General features: G+C 37.4%; 2 protein-coding genes across 13 annotated transcripts in view; both read right to left on the bottom strand.

The window, feature by feature from the left end:
• Positions 1 to 1,165, bottom strand: part of ZNF566 (zinc finger protein 566) — a 66,519-nt gene extending 65,354 nt beyond the window's left edge. The window contains exon 1 of the mRNA XM_049703048.1: positions 1,027 to 1,165. The gene's annotated coding sequence lies outside the window, so the exon portion shown is untranslated. The remainder of the gene's footprint in view (positions 1 to 1,026) is intronic.
• Positions 1 to 26,856, bottom strand: part of ZNF260 (zinc finger protein 260) — a 60,819-nt gene that overhangs the window by 12,811 nt on the left and 21,152 nt on the right. For 9 of the 12 annotated variants that reach the window (XM_049702945.1, XM_049702947.1, XM_049702948.1 and 6 more), the window contains one exon: positions 17,332 to 20,723. In XM_049702945.1, coding sequence (XP_049558902.1) covers positions 19,321 to 20,723 — 1,403 coding nt within the window. In that variant the 3' untranslated portion in view covers positions 17,332 to 19,320. Of the gene's footprint in view, positions 1 to 1,026; positions 1,168 to 3,722; positions 20,724 to 26,856 lie in introns of those variants that run through there. The other 3 variants (XR_007474115.1, XM_049702953.1, XM_049702952.1) reach the window with 2 other exon arrangements.

Genomic DNA, 26,856 nt, shown 5'->3' with positions numbered 1-26,856 from the left:
TTTAGAAGCATACAATGTTAATAATTGCTGCTTCCAGGGAGCAGAAATGGAGAACTGAGAGCCAGGAATAAGGAGACATATCTATTCTTTTAATTTCTATCAAGTATATGTATTAGAGTTTAAAAATAATAGTACTATTTCCCTTTAAAGTAACAGGGAATTAAACTAGTAGGAAGTCAGCACTCATTTCCAAGCCTGCATTATTGTTAAAAAGCAGGAGGTGGAGAAGAGTTATACTATGATATCTGGAGGTAAGAAGACAATAAGGAATAAGGATAAAGGGGTAAAATTCAACTCTGAGGTATATAACGATAGAAGGAGGGAGAAATGATAGTTAAATTTTAAAGAAAAGAATCTACGTGCTAGTTTTTGAAAGATTACAGATCTATAATCCTTGGCAAGAAGGACTGAATGAGGAGTCTAGGCATATAGGAGTCTATAAAGGCATAAAGGAGTCTAGGCATATAGGGAGAAGTAAAAAATGGAGAATGTTAGTGAGAGGGAGAAGCACAAAATTTAGGCTGTAGAAGTCATAAAATTGAGACTGCAAATGAGGTAGAGAGGCTGGCGTCCGGAATAGAGGTTAGAGAGGCACCCAGTCCTCCAGAATCTGAGAAAAGAGCACCAATCCAGGAAGAACAGGTGGAAATGTTACCTAGGTATCTAAAGAATTCCTAGCAATTTTCACTCCAAAGGATGGGGGCTGATAAGAAAATCTCCTCAAAAAAAGTTTCAGGGAATTCCCTGGTGGCGCAGTGGCTGAGAGTATGCCTGCCGATGCAGGGGACACGAGTTCGTGCCCCGGTTCGGGAAGATCCCACATGCCGCGGAGTGGCTGGGCCCATGAGCCATGGCCGCTGAGCCTGCGCGTCCGGAGCCTGTGCTCCGCAACGGGAGAGGCCACAACAGTGAGAGGCCCGCGTACCGCAAAGAAAAAAAAAAAAAAGTTTCAGATGTTGTAAACTCACTGAATAACTGTAATGAGCTTTTATTCCATTCATACCTGCTGGGTTCTTCCTAACTCACCTGGAGAACACCTCCTTTACATTTCTTCCTCAATCATCCATTGCTCTTCTTGTTTGAACTGGTGACTTTAAAATTCGAAATACTAACATAGGACTTGGATGTTACTGCTGAAGGTCAAAGCAGCATCCCAGAATTCAGGCTGAGCCCTTAGACCCTCAAAGGAGTTGAAGGATAAGGAAAGTTCAGCTCCTGGGGATACAAAAGGAAGCTGGCTCGTGAAAAAGAATAAAGTAACGCTGACCCTTTGGCTTAAAAACTGGAGCACATACATACATGTGAGCACATGGAAAAAAGAGTATTTGTAATTTGCATCTCAGGCCAAACTCATTAAGCCATTTAAAGGCTCCATACATTTCAAAAAATGGGAAACAGAAGCTATCGTATTTTCAGAATTCAGGTTATACAGAGAAACTACAAGACTGAGTTGCTAGAGTTCTCTAGAATCACAACCTGTACGGGTACCTTTGAGCAGGTGTCACTTGTAGCCTTGCTCCTGATTGAACAGTCACAGTCACACTTTTGAGTATCATAATGACACTTTTCTCATAATTCTGAAGTCACCAACCTTGAGTGATATGGATAAAATATAAAGGGAATGACTGTGAAATAATTCATGAATCAGAGCTCTTAAAATTTTTAGAAGCCTAATATTTTACCTAGGTTATGTTACTCTAGGAGAAATTAAATATTTTAAGCGTCCTATAATTATATGGTCATTCAATTCATTGGTTCAGCAAACATATATATATATTTCTCACTTATTATATGTATTGAAAAGACCATGGTCTCCAATTTGTAATGGGGTATGATAGCTAAAAGGATCATACTTCCTCACAAGCTTGATCCAATGTAGTATGCTTAGAATCTGCCTGGACAGTGCTATTAATTGATGAAAACAGGTAATACAGAAGTGGGAAAGGATGGAGGCAAACTGCAGGAGGAAAGACATAAGTATAACATTCTGGACATAAAGAGTTTGAAGTTCCTATGCAACCTCCAGATAGTGCTGTCTATTAGGCAGTTGGATATATGCATGAGGAGCTCAGGACAAGCCTCAAAGAGGAATGATCATTTGTTAGTCCTGTGTCAGGTGAAGCCATAGCAGTGGAATTTTGTTGCTCATAGAGTTCTTAGAGGTGAAAAAAAATGATCGAAGTCAGAAACTTAAGAACACTAATATTTAAGGGAAAAACAGAAACGTTAAGTCACTAATGGAGGATTTTTCTTTTTTTTTTTCTTGGGGGGGGTTGTTGTTCCTTGGTTTTGACCGGAATTATAAAAATGAGAGAAGTATTATGGAAATCAAGGAAACGTTCAAGAATGAGGCAGTGATAAACACCTGTAAAGGAATGGAGTGAACACACAAATCTAATTCCTCCATCCCAATTAAAAACGGAAGTGTACAAAACATGCAAGCAAAAATGTGATTCTTATCCGTGCCCTAGCTGCTGCATCCCCTCACAGCTATTTTTATTTTCTGTGTAACTACAAATATACATTCCTATCCCCACTTACTAAAAAAAGTAGTGTATTACACCAAATATACACTTTACTTTCTTCATGTAACAAAATACATTGCAGACTTTTAAAATCTATCTAACATATTGTATATATTTCCATTTGCTCAAGTCTTCTTTTGGGTCTTTCATTAACATTTAAAAATAATCTTCATAAAGGTTTTATACATTTACTGTTTATCCCTAGGTGTTTTATCTGACTTGTTGCTATTGTAAATAAAGTAGTCTTCTTTATAACTATTACTGATTATTTTCTGTACGTATCAAAGCTATTATTTCTATACATGAATTTTTGTACTGCGGTACTTTTCTTTTTCGTTTTATTGAAAAATATGTTAAGTGTGATAAAATACTGGAAGAAATTCTCTTTGTAGATAAAAGAAAAATTTGTTTCTTTACATTTATAAAGGCCATTTCGTTTGGGGAAAACCTGGTCAAATTAGGAGTCAGACTGCCATGCTCACTGACAAACCAGGGAGTCTTAAATCCGTTACTTGATTTCTGCACCAAAGACAGGACAACTTGCTTCCCAATTCCGTCTGTGCTGTGTGCACTAGTGGAAACTACCTCTTAAAGCTATTCCTTAGTCCAGAACTTCTCAAAGCAGCCTTACCAAAATTCCTTCAAAGAATTAAGAAAATTCAATACCTACAGGGAGTCTAGACAACCAATAACAAGTTTCCCGGAAATCTTTCCTCTTTAAAAAGAAACAAAAAAACGAATGCTGATTTTGTTTTCTACTCTACAATGAGTCTACTTTTAGCCTTCTCCCTTTCTCATCTTTCACAGATACGGATGCTCCAGAGAGATGCATTCTTATCATTATTTTAGAAACTAGAAAAGTGAGGTTTACATGGTACTACCCCACTAAGTTCACAATGCCACCCAAACTCACAAACCTGGAACCATACAGGTTGCAACTCTATAACCCTCTCACACTCCCTCACAACCTTTGTCACCCCCCCGGAGAACCCGCCCGTTTCCTTCTGTACCCCTGCCCCCATCCACAGAAGCTTTGAACACTGCACGTCACAGGAGGCGATTCCTCCCCTTCAGTTTCCCCAGCCCGGTAGTAGGCTCCACAAAACCTCCCTTACAGCCTCCCCGACCGGATTCTAAACCCAGAAACCCAGGTCCCGCAACAAGATCTGCGCTTCGCAGAGCCAAAATCAAACTCACCCGCAGACAAAGACGACGAAGCCGAGCCGGAAAGCCTGCGCCTGCGCTTGCGCCTGCGCACTCCAGGCTGGTGAGCATTCCCAGAGGTCTCCTGGGTTCCACCAAGCCTGGGCTCAGTACCGGACAGAAGCAGTTGATGTCGGCCCGTTGTCCTTTTTTTTTTTTTTTTTTACTGTGGACTACATTTCCCAGAAGTTTCAGTGGTTCGAGTCGGCTTTTCGAGTCAGCTTTCGTGCTTTCTCAGCTCCACCGTAGTTTGTGGGACTGTCTTCCTGGTTGGGGGAGTAGTGTACGTAGGCCGAGCCTCAGGACTTAGGTAACACTCTACCCTTGCTAACTACATCTGGAAGAGGGCAGTGATGTGCCTTGGGTTATAATAAGCTCAGTTGAAGCACGCCAGGGTGACTCCAACTAGGAGCCACGGTGCAAGGCTACGCCAGGAGCGCCAGAAGACTCCAGGGCGCGATTCGAGGCTGGGGTGGAGTAGGGGTGAGGCAGGGAGTGATTGTGGGGATCTCTTTGGCAGGGCTCAAGCCCAGCGCCATCTTGTCCCTCGCGAGTGCGGCTCTGAACTACATTTCCCAGAGGCCGCCGCGTTCTCCGGCCGGCGGCTCTGAGCAGAGCTGTACGCGAGCCAGGTGTTAGTCTCTGAACTGTTGGCTGGCGCCGCGCACGGCAGATTGGAGGTGAAACGTACAGAGCTCGGGGCGGGGGTGGAGACTGAGTATTAAGTCTGTTCAGGCGGAACGGACGGGGTTGGGGAGGGGAGTGTCGGTTACGAAATTGTGTGTGGCTATGTGTCCCAGTGATGTGTGTGTTATTCTGTGTGTGATACCGTGTGTGTGTAGCTTTCTGTGGATGAATCTCCGTGGTATGATTGTTAATATGTGACCGTGTGTAATACTGTGTGCTGGTGTGGGCTACCTGTGACTGTGTGTCCCTGTGGTGGGTGTGTGGATTGTTTCTGTGGGATCGTGTATTCCTCTTCTGTGCAGGCATAGGGAGCTTTGTTATTGTGCCTCTGTGACTGCGCCCTAGTGGGGATTGTGACTGTGTAGCACTGTGTGCGGAAGGAAGGGGGAGTCTGAGACTGAGGCTGTTAACTTTGTGTCTACTGGTGGTGTGTGACTATGCAGCACTGGATGTGTGAATTTGGGGAGACTGTGTCAGTTACTGTGTCACATGTAGTCATGTATGAGATACAGGATGGCTCTGCCCCTGTAAAAACCCTGATTATTCTCTATGACGTTGAGGTTGAGATGGAAGCCCGGGTCTCCTCTGATAGCCTTCCCTGGTCAGGGAGGGGCAAGTGAGCAAGGTGACCTTGTCATCTGGACCTCAAGAAAGGTTTGTTGTCTCCTTGCCCCATCTCTGTTACCGGGCTCAATGGGTCTGTCCCTTGTGGTGCATAGCCAGTGCACACACCAAGTACTTTTGAGTAAAGCAGAAGCATTTATTACTTGTGACAAGTAAGGAGACAGAGAGCTAGCTCTCAAAGTACTGTCTCTCCAAAGCTGGACGGGGAAGTTTTAAACCTGGGGGGCATGCATAGTCCTGAAAGGGCAGGCATGGTAAAGAGATAGAGGTTACTCTAGGTTGCCAAAAACTGCAAGCAAGCAGGTGTTTTGGTTGTTTGTTTGCACTCTAACCTTTTTGAAACATCTGGGGGTTGGAACTTTCTGCAATTTAACAGTTTCTGCAAAACAAAGCACACTTTGGTGTGCTTTAACCCCATCCTTTCCCTACTGCTGCTTAGCTAACATATCCTTCTCCAAGAGAGATCTCCAAGGAGGAGAAAATAATGGTTGTGACATCTAAAAGTCGTACATAAGGTGGCTTGGTATTTTCTCTTTGTTTGTAAAATGCTTTATTTTTTCAGGAGGTGATTTTTTTTCTTTCTTGGCTAACTCCTAACAAAGACCCATGAAGTAAACCGGAACCTACTGTTTCTCTTTGGAAATATCTTCCTTGCATTTGTAATTTTAAAAATTAATATGTATGCTGAGTATTCTGATTTTACATATGTACATATATGGAACCATGTACATATATGTACACACGTATATATACACACATGTGTATACATATATATTTTTTAAATACTTTCATTTAAATGACGTTGTAACTTCCCACATAATTGAAAGTTATTTGAGAATATTTTTAATATTAGACAGTGTTGTTTTTTCATGTGTGACTAACCCAATATCCATTCTCTCCTTTATTGCTATAAAAATCCGGATTTTTGTTTGAAGGGGCAGTGTGCTCAGCTTAACAAAAAACAAATAGGAAGGGAATTCCCTGGTGGTCCAGTGGTTAGGACTCCCACGCTTCCACTGCAGGGGGCATGGGTTCGATCCCTGGTCAGGGAACTAAGATCCTGCAAGCTGCACAGCATGGCCAAAAACAAACAAACAAAAAACATGTTTTAGTTTCCCTTATAGTTGTAAACAAAAGCTGTTAGATTGGATTTCTTAGTTCTTTAAAGGGGTGGGGATGCGGCAGGCTCAGTGGGTATGTATTCTTTTGGCCTTCCTCCTTTCTCCTTCCTGCCTGGAAAGTGGATATAGAGCTGCATATGGAGCAGCCATCTTATAACCATGTACTTACTAGGAAAGGAAGCATAAGAAAATTTACGGTATTATATTAAATGAAAATAGGATTTTAAATGGTATATATTGTATGAAAGTTTTTGGTAAACAAAACAAAATTTACCTATAGGTGCATGAAATGTATAGTAGCATTTTAATTCTTTTCATTGTAATGTGGACTGAAATAAAAACACACGTGAGAACTGTGAGTTTCAGTTTTATTTGGGGACTTACTGAGCACTATACCTTGGGAGACAACCTCTCAGATAGCTCTGAGAAATTACTCTGAAGAGGTGAAGGGGTACACGCAGTTAAGGATACATCTCGGTAGAAGGTTACTGCTAGTCATGAGGAACAAATATCTCAAGTAATGATTTTACTGCTTTTCTAAGTTTGGGAAGATGCAAGAATCCAAGTTCATTTAAAAATTCTCCTGAAATAATTCTAAATATCTAAAGGCCCATTTTTGCAGAGCACAGAGTGACTCATCCTGAATTCCTTTCAGGATGTAAGTCAGTGAGTATAGTGGCTAAAGGCTTGATTCTTGTAGAACTGGATGGTGTACAACACTTTTTGTTTTACAGTTTCCCCCTTTTGGTCATAAGTTCAACCAAGGTTTGGGAGACATTTTGTGACCAATTTGTCCCATAGTGCTAGGAAGGCTCATTCCTAGGTATGGCGAGGATTTCATTGATGGGCCACTCAGTGTGCTGTTACTGGACTAGGCATTGTTAATGGTAGTCATAAAAGTTTCTGTACCATCTGTCTTACTAATCTGTTATGGTCTAGGAAATGATTCCCTCTTGCTGCTTCTTCCCATATCTCGGGTTACACTACTACAATCATTTTGATCTTATATGTATATTTAAAACTATATTTAGTTAATTGTTTCAGGTTGCTTAGTCATCATTATCTTTATTGGAGGCTCAGTCACATTTGGTAATGCAAAAAACAATAATTTTATAAAATAGGCAGAGTATAAGTAATACAGCTAGTAGCATTGATAAGATCATAAGTAAGAATTTAAACCAAGAGCTTCCATTAGGTATGGCCCAGTATATCCCCAGTCATCTGACCCAGTCTGTTCCTTACCAATCGCTATCTTTAAAGGTAATGATATATAAGCATTGTTCATAAGGCACTCAGCCCAATTTCCTAGTGTTATTAGGATGGTTACCTTTAGTATGATTTAATTGTTCCCAGCAAACAAATTGTTCCCTTAAACTTAAACAACCATAGCCTGGTATTAGCCATATAAATCCATCCCATGACTGAGGGAGGGTCCCTCCTAATAATCAGGAGTATATATTCTTTCACTGAAATTAGCTCATTTCTCTGAGCTTGAGTAACTTTAAAATTCGTATTTATGTCCAGGGTCAGAGCAAGTATGATTGGTTGGCCAACTGAGGGGGTCCCATCTAGTAATATCAATAGTGGCCCAAAGAGAACTATAACTTCTTTCTTCTATAATAAATTTCCTAAGGACTATCCAATCATTGTCTTGGAGAGGAGAAATCCACCAAGGTAACCCAAAAGTACCGGACATAGGTAAGTGACCATAAGCCCAACAATTAGATTAAGTTTTAAACTCTGTGTAGAATTTTGCCTGTAATAGAAAACATTTGATTCATATGCAGAAGTCCAAGAGATCACTATAAATAATCATACAAGTCAGGTCTAGCATCTTGGGATAGCTATTTCTGATGTTGTCTTCTTGTCCTGGTGTGTCATTTCCTCTCTGTTTGAGCATTGCTTTAAGGTGAGTTTGAGGTCAGCAGTCCTCTATATAGACCAGTACAGTGTAGGGGCCCATTTTAAGTGGGAAATATGATTCTAAGAGTGAATTTCTTCACTTTTGCTGCACATCAACTAGTTTAAGGGTCCTTTCATCTAGGTTGGAGACAGTCCTTTAAATCAGGGGTCCCCAACCCCTGGGCTGCGGACCTGTACTGGTCCGTGGCCTGTTAGGAACTGGGCCGCACAGCAGGAGGTGAGTGGCTGGCGGGTGAGTGAAGCTTCATCTGCTGCTCCCCATTGCTCCCCACTGCTCTCATTACTGCCTGAACCATCCCCCTCCCCCTTCCCACCCCATCCGTGGAAAAACTGTCTTCCACAAAACCAGTCCCTGGTGCCAAAAGTGTTAGGGACTGCTGCTTTAAATGATGCTTCTTCATATGTATATAATCTCCTGGTTGTAGGTCACAGGGCATCTGATCTTCATCTAAAGATAGACTACTGTGATAAGCTTCAGAAACAAACCTAGAATGTCTTTTAATAATTCAATTAAACTTTTGTAATAACACAACGTAGTAACAAGGAGTCATCCAGGAAGTGAGTCTTAGGTAGTAAACACAAACCCTCAGAAGCAATTAACAACACTAGAACTTAACATACATAAAGTAATATCACTAAACCATAATATTTCTCTCTAAAATTATGCTGATTTCTACCAAAGATAGTCAAATTAAGGCTAATTGTTTGCAAAATAAGTTTGGTTTCAATAAACTTAGCCTGATTATTCACATAAGTGTAATTCATCCTACAGGCTCTTTTAAATTGGCTGTGCTGGAACTTTTTATAAGGAATCTCAGATTGAACTTTTAAAAGGCCTCTTAAGGCCAGGAAAGCCCTGCCAAGGACTTGCCACCTGTGATGGGTATAGATTTGGATGAATTCCTCCCTTCTCAGTGTCCCCAAAATAACTCAAAATTCCTGTACCCGTCAGGAGGTGGCCTTCCTTATTTACCTGGTAAGGCTGCTGGGAACCTAGGAGTTTCCAATTTCTGGAGGGATCAGGTAGAAAAGATAAATGTTTCTACTCTGCTTACAAAAGTATAGTTTACCAAATTGCTGTCAGTTATAATTAGCTTAAGGGGGAGTGTTTCCTTATATCTGGAAAACAAAGATTAAAAGCCAGTAATATTTCAGACAAAAAAGTCATAAAAACTATCATTCAGCCCTATGTAGCTAATTCTTTTTGATCTTGCTCTTTTGTTAACAGTTTTATGAAGCCATCAGGGTTTCCATTAGAATTCTTTAATTTCTTACCCAGTTCAGTGGTATGATGTAAAAATTATCAGAAACCTGTACTGGTCAAAAGGTCCTTTCTATGGATCTTCTTGAAGATGAAGCATTTTTATAAAAGCATCAGAGTACAATAACTGCCTATAAATGACAAAAGACTTAAAAACGCATGGTCAAAGATCTGATTACAATGCAATTGGCAAAGAAACTTGGTTACTTCTGTGACATAGAACAATTAAAGATAATAACTAGAATTATGACTGATAACATTATACTAGAACATACCAGACTTTTAGGAATTCCATGTAATTTCTAGAATAGCTATATTAATAACATTTATCCATACAGTATATCCTAAGAGGGTTTATCACCATTCATTTGATAATGCTTCCCATGTTCTTTAATATACCAAATAAGCCTAATTAGTTTAATATCTTTCTGTGGTAAGGAGAGAAAACAAATCTCTTGAGATGTTCCAGGGGACCTCTGGAAAATGTCAAGTTTATTTCAGGTCAATAACACTTCATTTAGAGGTTGATTTTTGGAAAGTTTGTCAAAAACATCAAATAGGATTATAGGTGCTGTGAAACAATACTTTTTCACTTAACTAAAGCGAAAATAAAAGACTTCAAAGGCAAATACAGATAGTTACAACAGATTACTTAAAAGGTAAAGAAACTTTTATAATCTGTTATTAAAGCAGATCATTATTCCAGGAAAACTTTGTCCTCTTAACAGAGAGGGAAACAAATTCTAGTTTTGCACCACCTTACCTTTAATATTAAAATTCACTTACTCAATTAAATTTATTCTAATCTTAGTCCTGATCACACATTAAACTCTTTGCCCAGGGTTTCTTCTCCATTACCTTCTATAATTTCCTTTTTATCTCCAGATTTTTTCCATTTCTCTTCTATCTGACCTCTCTTTCAGACAAAATTACTTTCTTTTCCCTTAACAAAATGTATTTCAATTGCTTATACCTTCTTTTTCCCTGCTTACAAGGATATTTCCTAATTAATTTTTTTAAAATTTATTTTTGGCTGTTGGGTCTTCGTTGCTGCGTGTGGGCTTTCTCTAGTTGTGGCGAGTGGGGGCAACTCTTTGGTGCGATGTGCGGGCTTCTCATTGTGGTGGCTTTTCTTGTTGCAGAGCACGGGCTCTAGGCGCATGGGCTTCAGTAGTTGCAGCACGTGGGCTCAGTAGTTGTGGCATGCGGGCTCTAGAGCGCAGGCTCAGTAGTTGTGGCTCATGGAATTAGTTGCTCCGTGGCATGTGGGATCTTCCCGGACCAGGGTTCGAACCCATGTCCCCGGCATTGGCAGGCGGATTCTTAACCACTGTGCCACCAGGGAAGCCCCAGAAGTTTTTAATTTTAATGACATCTGACTTATCAAGTTTTATTTTTCAGGGACCATACTTTTGGTGTTTCTAGGAAAAATCATTGCCAAACCCAAAGTCACCTAGATTTTCTCCCATGTTATCTTCTAGAAGTTTTTGTGTTTTTGTTTTTTTTAGTTTTACACTGTAAAGTTAGGCCCATGATTTATTTTGAATTTTTTTTAAGTCGTAAATCCTGGTCCAGATTCATTTTCTTAATGTGGCTATCAAGTTGTTCCAGCAGTATTTGTTGATTGTTACATTTCTCTGTTGATTTGTCTTTGCTGTCTTGTCAAAAATCAGTTGGCTCTATTAGTTTGGATCTATTTCTGAGCTCTCTGTTCTATTCCATTTATCTACTTGTCTGTTCTTTTGCCAGTACACACTGTCTTGATTACTGTGTCTTTATAGTAAATCTTGAAGTTGATAGTGTTAGTCCTCCAACTTCTTCATCTTCAGTATTGTTTGACTATTCTGGGTCCTTTGTCTTTTCATATAATCTTTAGAATCAGTTTGTCAATATCTACAAAATAACTTGTAATTTTAATATAGCATTGACTCTATAGGTCAAGTTTGGAATACCTGTCATATTAACAATATTGGGTTATGAACATAGAATTTTTTAATATTTATGAACATAGAATATTAATTTATTTAGTTCTTTGATTTCTTTCATCAGAGTTTTCTAGTTCTTCTCATATATCTCTTGTAGATATCTTTGTTAGATTTATTCCTCAGTACTTTTTTGGTTCTAATTAAATAATTATGTTTTTAATTTCAAATTCCTATTTTTCATTGCTGGTGTATAGGAAAGTACTTGACTTTTGTACATTAACCTTATGTTTTGCAACCTTGGCTATAATCACTTATTAGTCCCATGAGTTTTTTGAGCATCCTTCAGGATTTTTACACATTCAACCATGTCATCTGCAAATAGCTTTGTTTCTTACTTCCCAATCTGTATACGGTTTCTTTTTCTTGTTGCATTAGATAGGACTTCCAGTACAATACTGAATATGAGTGGTGAGAGAAGATATCCTTCCCTTGTTCCTGCTCTTAGAGGGAAAGTCTTTAGTTCCTCACCATTAAATATGATGTTACCTGTTAGTTTTTGGTAAATGTTCTTATCAAATTGAAGAAGTTTCCTCTATTTCCAGTTTCCTGAGAGGGTTTTAATAATGAATGAGTATGGAATCTTTTCATATGCTTTTTCTGCATCTATTGATATGATCATATGATTTTTCTTCTTTAGCCTGTTGATATGATAGATTAATTGCTTGATTTTGAAATATTGAGCCAGTCTTGCATGCATGGGAGAAATCCCACTTGACTGTGGTATGTAATTACTTTTCTACATTTGTTGGATTTGATTTTCTAATAATTTGTTGAGGATGTTTGCTTTTATATTCATGAGAGATATTGGTATGTAATTTTCCTTCCTTACAATGTCTTTATCTGATTTTGGTATTAGGGTAATGACAACATCATAGAATGAGTTAGGACATCATTCTATTTTCTGGAATAGATCACAGATAATTAGTATTTCTACCTTAGACATTTGGTAGAATTCACCAGTGAAATCATCTGTGCCCGATGCTTTCTGTTTTGAAGGTTGTTATTCATTTCCTCTAACAAATATGGACATATTCAGATTATCCATTTTTGTGTGTGTGTTTTGGTAGATTTTGTCTTTTTTGGAATTTGTTTTGTAACTCATCTAATTTGCTGGGATACAGGTATTCATAGCATTTCCTTATTATACTTTGTATTTCTGTGAGGTTGGTAGTTAAGCCCTCTTTTTCATTCTGGATTTTAGTACCTTCTCCCTTTTTATTTTCATGGTGGTTTTAGCCAAATATTTGTCATTTTGTTGATCTTTTACTTGATCTTTAAAAATTTTTTGACTGTGCTATGTGGCATGTGGGATCTTAGTTCCCCAACCAGGGATCAAACCCACGCCCCCTGCACAGAGTCTAAACAACTGGATCACCAGGGAAGTCCCTTGTTGATCTTTTAAAGAAACAAATTTTGGTTTCATTTATATATTTTTTCTATTATCTCTTCCATTTATTTCTCATCTATTCCTTATTATTTCCTTCCTCTTCTTGTTTTAGGTTTTTCCCCCTAGCTTCTTAAGCTGCAAAGTTAGGTTACTGATTTGAGATTTTTTTTTCTTTTTTAAAATATAAGCATTTACAGCTATAAATTTACCTCTATGTGCTGCTTTATATGCATCTCATTAGGTTCATTTTCATCTGAAAATATTTTTTAAATTTTCCTTATTTTTTGTTTGACCCTTAGGGTTAATTAGTAATGTATTTAATTTCCAAATATCTGTGAATTTTTCAAATTTCTTGGATTTCTAATTTAATATGTGACTGAAGGATATACTTTGTATGACTTTAATCCTTTTAAATTTATTAAGATTTGTTTCATGTCTCAGTGTGTTTTATCCTGGAGAATGTTTTATATGTATATGCTTGAGAACAATGTGTATTTTGCTCTTATGGGGTGGAGTTTCTATTGATGCCTATTATCTAAGTGATTCATAGTTTGTTCAAGTCTTCTATTTTCTTGTTGACCATCTACCTAGTTGTTCTAGCTGATATTGAAACTGACTTTGAAGGCTCTACCTATTGTGAAATTGTCAATTTTTGCTTCATGTATTTTGGAGCTCTGTTTTTATGTGCATTCCATGTTTATTTGGGCATTTTTATATAGTAACTTTAAAATCCTTATAATTCCAACATCTTTGTCATCTTGGTTTGTTTTGGTCTTTTTTCATTCAAGTTGAATATTCCTTGTTCTTGCTAGGATGAGTAAGTTTTGACTGTACCCCAATGATTTGGGTTATAATCTTATGACACTCTGGTTTCTGTGTAAATCTTGCTACTTGTTGATAAGCAGGAATTTAGTCATGGCTCTGTTTACACACATAGTATTTGGAGCCCCCACTGGCTGGAAAGGGAAAGGACCTTTGTTACTGCTTCATTGGAGTGATAATTCACATATTGCCCCTGTAAATGCCTGTCAGTGCCAAGTCGCAACAGTAGTCAATGCCCCAGTTGTACTTACACCCTCCCAATGCATCTGCCAGCCAGGAAATGAGGTGTGCTTCATGGTTCTTGGGCTAGGTTGGCAGTCAATGCTCTAATCACATACATGATCTTTATAGATGCCCATTATTGATGGGCCAGGATGGCAGTCAGGTCTCTGCTCACACACACAGCGCCTGCATATGCCCATTGCTTGGGAGAAGAGGCATTACTGCTGGGCTGGGATCTTAGGCTGTGCACACACAAGGCCTCTGCAGATGCTTACTGGCAAGAAGGGAGGATGGTGCTGCTAGCTGTTTGCATAATAGTGTGAAAGATTGGCATTTTTAAAGTATTCAGCTAATGCAGAGTTGGCATTGTCAATAGGGTATTGTTCTGCAGGGCAGCAACCTTCTCAGCCCTTTGGATAGGAAAAGCAAGCATACCTTGTGTGTTTTATTTTTTTGTTATTGTTTGGTGTTTTGGTAGTTGTTTGCACCTGCTGGTATTTCTAATTTCAAGTCTCTGGTGCTCAGATAGGAATATATGGGGAGACAAAAACAACAAAACACCCAGTCTTCTGCCAGGGAACTCACCACTGGGCTGGGTTGTTATTCGAATCCCAAGGTCAATAGAGTTGGCCTTCATTACTCCAACTTTCAGATTCTTAAGTTTATTTCATGTATTTTTTCCATGGATTTTAAGTCTAATAAGTGGAGAGTAATAGGGCAAAATGTGTTTACTCCATCATGTCCAGAAGTATGGTTTCTTATCTTTGCTCTTTTGCACATACAGGATATTTCTCCCCCTCCCTGCTTCTAAGATTTTCTCTTTGGCATGGATTTTAATCAATTTCGTTATGATTCCCTTGGAGTAATACCCCCTGTCCCCCATGTTTCTTGTGATTGGGATAGGTTGAACTTCATGGACCTGTGGGTTTATAATTTTCATGAAATTTGGAAAGTTTTCAGCCATTATTTTAATTAATTGATTGATTGATTTTTGGCTGCATTGGGTCTTTGTTGCTGTGCGTGGGCTTTCTCTAGTTGTGGTGACTGGGGGCTGCTCTTCATTGTGGTGCACGGACTTCTCATTGCAGTGGCTTCTCGTTTCAGAGCATGGGCTCTAGGGTGCATGAGCTTCAGTAGTTATGGCATGCAGGCTCAGTAGTTGTGGCTCACAAGTTCCAAAGCACAGGCTCAGTAGTTCTGGTGCATGGGCTTAGTTGCTCCACCGCATGTGGGATCTTCCCAGACCAGGGCTTGAACCCGTCTCTCCTGCATTGGCAGGTGGATTCTTAACCACTGCACCACCAGGGAAGTCCCTCAGCCATTATTTCTTCAATTATTTTTTCGTCCCCTGCCCATTCTTTTTCCTCTCTTCTAGGGATCTCAATTACACATAATTAGGCTAGCTGAAGTTGTCGTACAGCTCTCTGATACTCTTATTTTCTCAGTCTGTTTTTCTGTTTCAATTTATATAGTTTTTATTGCTATGCCTTCCAGTTTACTAATGCTTGCTTTTGCAATGTTTAATCTATTAATCCTAGCAACTGTATTTTTATGTCTCAGACATTGTTGTTTTTACCTCTAGATTTGTTTGGGTCTTTTAAATATTTTCCACATTGGTACTTAACATGATCAATCTCTCTTCCTTGTTGGATATATAGAATATAGTTATGACTTTTGTATTGTCAGTATCTATTATTAAATACAAAATCTATTTTTGTCATTTTTAGTTCTGGTTGTGGTTCTATTGATTTTTTGCATTATAGTCATGTATGCCTGCTTATTTACACTTCTGGTAAAATTTATTTACTACAGACATTATGAAAGTTACCTTCAATGTGCTTGGTATTTTTGCATTTCTATAAATATACTCAAACTTTGTTCTGTAATATACTTATGTTACCTGGAAACAATTTGTTCAAGATTTGCTTTAAGCTCTGCTAGGTGGGACTAGGAAAGCCTTAATCTAGTGCTAACTCGCCTATCTACTGAGGCAATAGCTTTTTGAGTAATCTAACCAGTGCCCTATAAATTATGAGGTTTACCACTCTTGCTGATGGGGACACAAACTATTCCTGGCTCTGTGTGAGCTCCAAGGATTACCTGTGCTCTTAAGCATTTCTTTTGCTGGCCTCAGGTGGTTTCCTTGATCCCATGCACTGATGAGAACTTGGCTCAATACTCTGCCCTGCAGACTCTAGCCATCACTGCCTCTCTGGACTCTCAGCTCCATCTTGTCTACTTAGGGAGATTACAAAGCGCCCCTTGTATTCCCCCTCACAGTGCTGAGGTGTGGAAATGCTCTCTAGGCAGTAGGCTGGGTCAAATGTGTGGATCACATTTGTTTATACTTTCTTAGGCATTACCATTGTGTTGCCTGGTGTCCAATGTCTGAAAACCTTTATTTCTCATATTTTATCTAGTGTTTTGTTATTTTAGGCAGGAAGGTAAATCCTGCCTCTATTATTCCCATTTTGACTGGAAACAGAGTATTAAAAAAATAAATTCTGTTCTTAAGAATTGAAAGAAGAAAAAAAAAAAAAGAATTGCAAGAGGACTACAGAGTTTCCATATGCCCTTCTCCCAGTTTGCCTAATACTAACATTTTACACTACTGTAGTATAATGATCAAAACCAGGACATTAACATTGGGAACAATACTATCATCAAATGACAGGTTTGATTGAATTTCATCAAGTTTTCTCTGCTAATGTTCCAAAAATTGAATCCACAATCCAGCATTGTATTTAGTTCCCTTGCCTTTTATGACCTAGAAAAGTTATGAACTTTTGGAGTATTGGGCAAGTTATTTTACAAAAGGGTATTCATTTTGGGTCTACCTGCAGTTCCTTCATTATTAGAACATAGTTACGCATGTTTTGGTGAGAATACTACCCAAGTGTTTGCCCTTCTTAGTGCATCACCTTGATGCCAGTGTCTCATTGTTGGTGATTATTTGGTTAAAGGTGTGTGTGCAATGTTTTATCTTTGTAATTAAATACTTGGGAGAGATACTTTGAAACAATTCTAATATCCCATTTTTTCCTTATACTTTCACCTTCAACTCTTACCATCCATCAATGGATTTTGTATATAATTACCACTATTATTATGGTGATATCCTATTTCCCTCATTCCCTTTACATTTATTAATTAGAATTCTTCACCATTAAATTGAACCAGAATCCTTTCCTTGCAGTAGCTAATTTTATGGTTCAGGACAGCAATAAACAGGATAGGTCTGGAACATCCCCTTGTATTTGGCGAAAGAACCCAAAGCTTCCAAGTAGGCTAGGGAAAATGTGGAAAGGATAAAGGAACAAATGAAAATGGAAAGGAATAAATTTTATCAATTTGAGCACCAAGAAAAAGTACCAAATGTTACATTTTGGTTTATCAGATTAGCAGTCTGTGAAATGACAGGAGTTCATAACAAAATTCAAAGGAAAATGTTAATGTAATGTGACCAAAATATTAATGTAATGTGAACAAAATGTAGCTGTAATTACAAATAAGGGAGACAATAAGGATGTGTTGTATTTTTTTTTCATTTATTCATTAATGATTCAAAAAATAAGTGTCAAGCCACATGGTTATTTTATTTCTGTCATTAATTTTAAGTCCGTATATAAGGTTTGGATAGCTCATTGTTTTAGTTTGTTCGAGCAAGCAAAAAATATTAAAAACACACAAAGAAGAGTAGGGCAAGTAGCTCTGGAGTACTGTGCAAGAAGAGGGAAATTAATCAGCATTGATGGTAACTCAGAATAACCAGGTAGAGTAGGATATAAGAGCAAATCAGCAGTGTGGTCACATGACAGCTCAGTAAATAGAGTGAGCTATTAATAACAACATTAATAATTATAATACAATTGAACTATTTCAAAGATATGAAATAGCAAGTATCCTAATAAGGGTAACAACAGAGACCCATTCTTTTACTCTGTAGGACATGAATGATCTATCTGTTACATACTTTTAATAACTGCTAACTTAAGTAAATTACTAATAAGGAATATGTAAAGAAAACATAGCTCAGTATACCCAATGAGAAAACCTTACTTACTATTGCTGATCATGCAAAACTGGGCAAGATACCAATCTCAAAAGTTAAAATCTAATGAATGACAGTGATGTAAATGTATGTAAATATAACAGGTAAATTTTCTTATAAAAATCAATAACCAGTGGCTTTTGATCACTTTGATTATATAACCAGGTCAACTGTCATAAGAAAGAGGTGATGAGTAGCTAAGATTTGCAACCTTATTAACTGTCTCATTTTTTTGTTGTTGTCTTTTCGTTTTTCCTGAGTCAGGGGAGATTGCTAAAATCAAAGGTCTACTGATTTTCCAACTGCCAAAACACAGTAAGACAACCCTGAACGGAATAAAAAGGAAAATTATAAATAGATACAAAACCCAATTGAAGCCATGGTAAATAGCAGCGTTGTAAACCCTCTTGATTTTAGTGACCAGTTTATAATCATTGCAATAGCTGTAGGTTTTCTCCTACTTTTAAAGCTGCCTAACAAATTTAAGAGATGTAAGATTGGGTTAGAATATTTTATGAAATATTTTAAATGCTCATTTCATTTGGATGCCTACTGGTACTGCCTAGAGGTGAAAAGACTCCTTAAAGGAATTGTGTTGCAAAAGGTATTTAGGGAAATCTGTTGTGTCAAAACAAAATAGAAATTCAGAAAGAATTCAAACATTTGATGACAATGGAAAAGTTAAAACATCTACCATTAAAACAAAATCAAGAGAAAACAAAACAAATCTACACAAACACCTTGCAGGACCACAAAACTTTAAAACCACATAGTGTCTGGGGGTTCTAACTCCCTGGAGAAGATAAGTATGCCATATAAAACAGGCAAAAAATTAGAATGCAAAAGATATATTTGAGCAATATTACAAATCACTAAGCCAAAAACAATAAATAGCCAAAAACACAAACACCAAAAGTAACTGTAAGCAAAACATCCCTGGACAAGAAACTCATATGAGGGCTTCCCTGGTGGCGCAGTGGTTGACAGTCCGCCTGCTGATGCAAGGGACACGGGTTTGTGCCCCGGTCCGGGAGGATCCCACATGCCATGGAGCGGCTGGGCCCGTGAGCCATGGCCACTGAGCCTGCGCATCTGGAGCCTGTGCTTCACAACAGGAGAGGCCACAACAGTGAGAGGCCCGCGTACCACAAAAAAAAAAAACTCGTATGAAAATAACTCAAATAATTAATAATTAGGGAAATACATTTCCCATTTAAGAAACGGATTGATAGGCATCATCCTACATAAACGGATATTCAGAATGTTAATTGATATAAAAAGGAGAAATATTTGGTGATATTGAACAAAGCTGAAAGTATATCTCACTTATGAATGAATAATTCTAGTTCTAGAGTGGCCATAAAGTCTGGAAATAGATTTAATTGAGGTAGAATCTCTGCGATAACTTCTACTTAAATACACATATTTTTCCAATGAAACTCAGAAACAAATGGGCTTTATATATGTCTTTCATTCAAAAATCTTCTCACCAGTACAACTTGTTCAATGTCAAGTAAGTTGCCTGCCCACTCTAAAGGCATTCCCACATTCCTTACATTCATAGGGTTTCTTACTATTATGAATTCTCTGATGTTTTGTAAAGGATGAACTATGTCTAAAGGCCTTCCCACATGCCTTGCATTCGTAAGGTTTCTCTCCAGTATGAATTCTCTGATGTTCAGTAAGGGCTGAACTGTGTCTAAAGGCCTTCCCACATACCTTACATTCATAAGGTTTCTCACCACTATGAATTCTCTGATGTTGAATAAGGGCTGAAGTAAGTCTAAAGAACTTTCCACACACTTTACATTCATAAGGTTTCTGACCACTGTGAATTCTCTGATGTCGAGTAAGTTCACTACCTACTCCAAAAGCTTTCCCACATTCCTTACATTTATATGGTTTCTCACCAGTATGAATTCTCTGATGTCTAGTCAGGGATGAACTGTTTCTAAAGACCTTTCCACATGCTTTGCATTCATAGGGTTTCTTACCACTATGAATTCTCTGATGTCGAGCAAGTTCTCGACAGACTCCAAAAGTCTTCCCACATTCTTTACATGCATAAGGTTTCTCACCAGTATGAATTCTCTGATGTTCAATAAGCTGTGAACGAATTCTAAAGACCTTCTCACATTGTATACATTTGTATGGCTTCTCACCAGTATGAATTCTCTGATGTTCAGTTAGTTGTGAATGAAATCTAAAGTCCTTGCCACATTCCATACATTTGTAAGGTTTCTCATCAGTATGGATTTTCTGATGTCTAGTAAGTTGTGCATGCACTCTAAACGATTTCCTACAGGAAGTGCATTCATAGGGTTTCTCACCATCATGAATTCTTTGAAGTGCAGTGATTTTTTCAATTCTCCTAAAAGTCCTTCCATATTGCTTACATTTATAGCAGTTCTGATCATCACAGTGTACACTATGGTCTTCGCAAAAACTAAATGCATTCCCACATTCCATACATTTACAAGGTTTCACACCAGTATGAATATTCAGTTGTAGGGTATGTGGGTCATCTACTCCAAAGGTTTTCCAATATCTACTACGTTCAGAGGTTTTCTCAGTATATATTTTCTCATATTCATCAAAGTTTAAGTCACAACTAAGGACCTTCCCATATTCCTTACAGGGCTTCTCACTATCATGAATTCTCTGATGTAATGTAAGAGATTTATGATTTTTGTAATTGGGTACTTTTTCAGAGATGATTTTCATTTGACTGAAATATCCCACTTCAGGTCTTTGCACTTCAGTCTTCCTTTTGCTTTGCCAATCATTTCTGACAATGGAGTTCTCAAGGCCAACTAATTTACTACTTTCTATTACTTCCCACTGAGAATCATTTTTTTCAATAATGTCCTTCTCTGTAGATAAAGTCTTTTTGTCACACTTGGATTCCAAGTCTGAAAGAAAGGGAAAAAACAATTTCTTTTTTCATGTGTAACAAAGATAAAATAGTTATAAAATGCACAGGAAAAAAACTGAAAATAATTCACAGTATAAGTGAATGATTAAAATACTGTTATGAAGTTTGAGGAAAGGTAAAGAGAACTCAGAGAATGTTAAGAGTATAACATAAGGTTGTGAGGTTTGTGCTAAGAGAAATGGATTAAGTCAGTGGGTCTGAAATTTTGGTGTTGATCATCACCTAGTAAGCTTGTCAAGTACTGATGTTCATGAACTAATCCAGATAAACTGAATCAACACCTATAGATGTGGAATTTAGTCATCAGTATCTTGTAGAGATACTGCAAATACAGATCACAATTTGATTACTGATACATACTAACAATTTTCTGATACTTTTCTTCTTTTACAATATAATCCCAATACTTTATCATCGATAACAGGGTGCTGCTTGTAAAACAACATTTTAATCCATTATCCCCTTTCACCTAATCATTTTCACCTTCTGCATCAAACCACATTTCCTATCATTTAGAGATACCCACAAGATATTTCATTTCTCAGAAATGGAATCCTTATATACTACTTCCTTTTCATTGTCTGGGTCTAAAAGTTACTACCCTCTGAAATTATGTACTAGCTGACTCTAAGTAAGTTCATATCTATGTCTCTATTCCAATATCTAGTTCCTTGCCCTCACACCCATTTTTCCAATTGTGTAATCTGTAATTTTCTCTGTTATCATACTGTTTATTTCCTTATTAAACTCCAAAAGGACAAATAAAGTCATTCTATGTGCCACTGAATAGCAAGCCCCAAGGTCATAGTAATTTATAATTACAGGAAAAGCAAATCACTGGTTGAAAGCAATGTGAGAATAAAAGCCAATATTACAAAAAGAAGTCACTTTTTGGTAACACAATTCTGGTAACACAATTACCAGAATAATTATATAACTATAAGAATCTCCATGCCTTTAAAACCTCACACTACACTACAGTGATTTTATATATATAAATTTATATACATGAAAATTATAATATAGTAAGATATGTTCATATATATAATAGTGTTTATAAATGATTGTTTTCCAATTGCCTCTCCACCTATGCATACTGTCTCGATCACTGCTGTTAATTTCCTCCTATGCAAAACCATGAGTTTCTTCATCCCAATAAAGATGGTGTTTTATTTACCTCTCTTCAGTAACATTTTCACTATTATTCATCTATCCTCCTGAAATCCTAGTCTATATTTAAGTGTTTTCCTTCATGCTCTTTCCCAGGTATTCCTTTCCATTTTCTTATTCTCAAAGCTATACTGCCTAAAATAGTATCAGAATGTTTTAGATATTATAATAGGTATTTCCCATATTGTAAAGCTTATGCAATTCTGAGTAAACCTGCGGCTGAAAAGGAGAATTTGGTAACAGAATGATATGTAAAATGTGATGGAGGTGGGCAAGAGTGTAAGGCACTTTGTAACAAAAGATCTCTTGGACCTAGCTGGAGATTGGCAATCAGATGAGGGAACAACCTAAGGAAAATCCAAAGTGACTGATATACATTGCATGATAAAAGGCAAAAATAATTTCTTGTGACTGAATTATGTATAATTAAGGTGAAATAATGCAAACACCATTATTTGACTGAAACAATAAAATCATAAATGAATGCCAATATCAGTAAATTAAAAGTACTTCCACTTAGAAATGAAGACACTTTCTATCAAATAACTGTTTAGTTATCGTGGAAATGTAACTGAAATTACAAAACTTTCAGGGAATGGTGGCGTTGAAAATATTGCACATTAAAAATCTGTGAAACTCAATATTAGTCACATAGAAAGTAAGAATTTAGACACTTATATTGATAAAACTGAAAGAATGAAAACCAATGTATACATTCCATTCAAGAAGACAGAAAAGAACAAAGTGACCTAAAGAAAAGGTGAGAGGAGAATTCAATAAATATAGAATCAGAATGTGATGAGTTAGAGAACATATAAAGAATATAATCAACAAATATAAAAAGTGAAAGAAATCAAAGATGACATAAACAGATGGAGAAATATACCATGTCCTTGGATTGGAAGAATCAATACTGTGAAAATGACTATACTACCCAAAGCAATCTACAGATTTAATGCAATCCCCATCAAACTCCTAGTGGTATTCCTCACAGAATTAGAACAAAAAATTTTACAATTCGTATGGAAACACAAAAGACCCAAATAGCCAAAGCAATCTTGAGAAAGAAAAACGGAGACGGAGGAATCAGGCTCCCTGACTTCAAACTATACCACAAAGCTTCAGTAATCAAGACAGTATGGTACTGGCACAAAAACAGAAAAGTAGATCAATGGAACAGGATAGAATGCCCAGAGATAAACCCACGCACATATTGTCATCTAATTTATGAGAAGGGAGGCAAGAACATACAATGGAGAAAGGAGAGCCTCTTCAATAAGTGGTGCTGGGAAAACTGGACAGCTACATGTAAAAGAATGAAATTAGAACACTCCCTAACACCATACACAAAAATAAACTCCAAATGGATTAAAGACCTAAATGTAAGACCAGACACTATAAAACTCTTAGAGGAAAACATAGGAAAAACACTCTGACACAAACCACAGGAAGATCTTTTTTGACCCACCTCCTAGAGTAAAGGAAATAAAAATAAAAATAAACAAATGGAACTTAAAGAAAAAATCCAATTAAAAATGGATGGAAAAAAAAAAAAGGGTGGAAGGGGCTTCCCTGGTGGCACAGTGGTTGGGAGTCTGGCTGCCGATGCAGGAGACACGGGTTTGTGCCCCGGTCTGGGAGGATCCCACATGCTGTGGAGCAGCTAGGCCCGTGAGCCATGGCCACTGAGCCTGCGTGTCTGGAGCATTTGCTCCACAGCAGGAGAGGCCACAATGGTGAGAGGCCCGTGTAACGCAAAAAAAAAAAAAAAAAAAAAAAAAAAAAAAGGATGGAAGACCTAAATAGACATTTCACCAAGGAAGACATACAGATGGCCAAGAAGCACATGAAAAGATGCTCAACATCACTAATTATTAGAGGAATGCGAATCAAAACTACAATGAGGTATCACCTCATGCCAGTCAGAATGGCTATTATCAAACAATCTAGAAACAATAAATGCTGGAAAGGGTTTGGTGAAAAGAGAACCCTGCTGCACTGTTGGTGGGAATGTAAATTGAAACAACCACTATGGAAAACAGTATGGAGGTTCCTTAAAAAACTAAAAATAGAACTACCATATGACCCAGCAATCCCACTACTAGGCATATACCCTGAGAAAAGTATAATTCAAAAAGAGACATGTACCACAATGTTCACTGCAGCACTATTTACAATAGCCAGGACATGGAACCAACCTAAATGTCCATCGACAAACAAATGGATAAAGAAGATGTGGCACACATATACAATGGAATATTACTCAACCATAAAAAGAAACGAAATTGAGTTATTTGTAGTGAGGTTGATGGACCTAGAGTCTGTTATACAGAGTGAAGTAAGTCAGAAAGAGAAAAACAAATACCATATTCTAACACATATACATGGAGTCTAAAAAAAAAAAAAAGGTACTGATGAACCTAGTTGCAGGGCAGGAATAAAGATGCAGACATAGAGAATGGACTTGAGGACATGGGGTGGGAGGGGTAAGCTGGGGCGAAGTGAGAGAGTAGCATCGACATATATACACGACCGAATGTAAAGTAGTTAGCTAGTGGGAAGCAGCAGCATAGCACAGAGAGATCAGCTCTGTGCTTTGCAATGACCTAGAGGGGTGGGATAGGGAGGATGGGAAGGAGGCTCATGAGGGAGGGGATATAGGGACATATGTATGCATACGGCTGATTCACTTTGGTGTACAACAGAAACTAACACAGTATTGTGAAGCAATTATACTCCAATAAAGATCTATTAAAAAAAAAAGTAAATGACAAACGAAAGAACCATCACAGAGGGTATTTTTTAAATGTTATAAGGCTCATATGCCAACCAATTTGAAAATGTTGACTTATGAATTATTTTCTAGGTAAATAAATACTGAAAACCCTAGAAGCCATAAAAGTTGAAAAATGAACAATTTGCTAGAAAGAGATAAAATTGTCAAAGACTTACCTCCCATGAAACAAAAAATCATAAGAATGCCTATTGCCCAGGTTGTGGCAATAAACCAGGTAATGAACCATGGCTCCTAAAATAAAGATCTGAGTCACGAACCTGGAGCAGGTAAGGTAGAAAATGTGCCCTTGACTGTTGTGACAGAAGCAAGAATGTTTTATAATATTAATGAACTATAACAAAAAGACACAAATCATCAAAGGAGACCACCATTTTGACAATACAATAATCAAAAGAGGGTAAAAAGTACTTTGTGTACCTAAACATGTTAACTAAACAACTAAAAATTTATAGCTAGAATTAATTTTTTAAAAAGGAACAAAACACATAAAACATGGAAGACCAGAAGAACTCACTTTTAACCAATTCAGGTGTTTGGTCTGGGATAGGGAAGGTATAGGGTGAGCCTGGGAAAGCTTCAGAAAGCAATAGTAAATTCAAAGAATAAAGAATCAAGTCAAAGGTACACAAAAATCCATAAGGAATTAGTATTTATACAGCTAGGCATCAACAAAGACTGTGATGGGCTAAAGTATACTAAACAATGAAAATCAACAAATCCATAATGATATGTAAATAAGAGGTCAGAAAATTTCAAGTGCACCATTTGAGGTGGCTAATTAGTTACAATCATATAAAGAGTATAATCAAACACTTGCTGCCTTTTCCATTAGATTTCAAGTTTATCAAGTAGCATGAGGGTAACTAATTAAATGTATTAGAAGGAATGACGGACTTAGTACAACACTGATTTAAATGAAGGTTTTCAATTGTAAAAAGCATTAAGTGAATTGTTGATGAGGAACTGTGTATTCATAGAATGCTAAAGTAGGACCAGAGAGATCCCTTTCTGACCATAATATCTGAATTAGCTCCATTATTCTTCATCCCTTTATTTTGCTTACTTTTCTTCATAGCCCATATCACTATCCATGATATATTTTCTAATCATTTATTTACCTATTTATTATATATCTCACTTACTAGTATGTTAGTTCCATGACATTAAGATCTGTATTGATCTTTCTTACCATTGTACTTATAGGGCTAACACAATATCTGTCTTACTGTACACACTGATTAAGTGTTGATTATAAAAATGACCAAGATTTTTTGTCAGTGAAGACATTTATGTAAGTCTAAATACAAGAGGAACTAGGGGAAATGTTGGTTGAATTGGGGAAGATCTTAATTTACTTCCCCAAGTATCAGGCTCTTTTCCCATAGGGGTTTAAAGGGAGTTTCCCCAAAACATCACAGGGGCCAACCTCCTCTTGGACAGGCTGGGCTTTTTACTCTGGTGATGGCTTTCCTTGCTTCATCAAGTCCTCACTCACCTAGCCCCGTTTACTTGTCACATTCCTCGTAACCCTCCAGGACAACTTCCCTTCCACTAATAAGGCAGTCAAAACTGGCTTAGAAATGGAACACTCTGTTTACAACAAAGAAATGTAACATAATATATAGAAATATATAAGAATCATAACCAATTCTAAAAAACACTTTTGAGAATTGGTTAAGTTTTTAATAAATGAGGTTGAAATGAAAGACTTCAGAGAAGATAAATATGAGAAGATTGAAAGAACATTCACCTTAGAGTGACCATAGAATTACAAAGTATAAAGAGAGTAAAAATTTTCTGACCTCTTATTTATGTATCATTATGGATTTGTTGATTTTCATTGGTTTAGTATACTTTAGCCCATCATAGTTTTTGATTGTTAATGGCTAGCTGTATAAATACTTTACCAGACAGGTAAAGAAATGTCTTCTTTTATTTAAACCCATGCTATCTCTTTGCCTTGAGAGGCAGTATGTTGTAACAGCTAAGAATATCAACTTTGGCGTCAGACTGCTTGGGTAAGAAAACCTGCGTCTGACACTAACTAGCTAAGTAACCCTGGAGGGGTAGCCTAAATACTCTTTGTCTTAGCAATCTCTTCAAAGAACAATAATGCAAGTAGTATTTATGCCATAGGGTTGTA

The sequence above is a fragment of the Orcinus orca genome, chromosome 20 (genome assembly GCF_937001465.1).
Source record: "Orcinus orca chromosome 20, mOrcOrc1.1, whole genome shotgun sequence".
NCBI classification, from domain to species: Eukaryota; Metazoa; Chordata; class Mammalia; order Artiodactyla; family Delphinidae; genus Orcinus; species Orcinus orca.
Note: the sequence above shows the minus strand (reverse complement) of the source record. Positions and strands in the feature narration are given on the sequence as shown.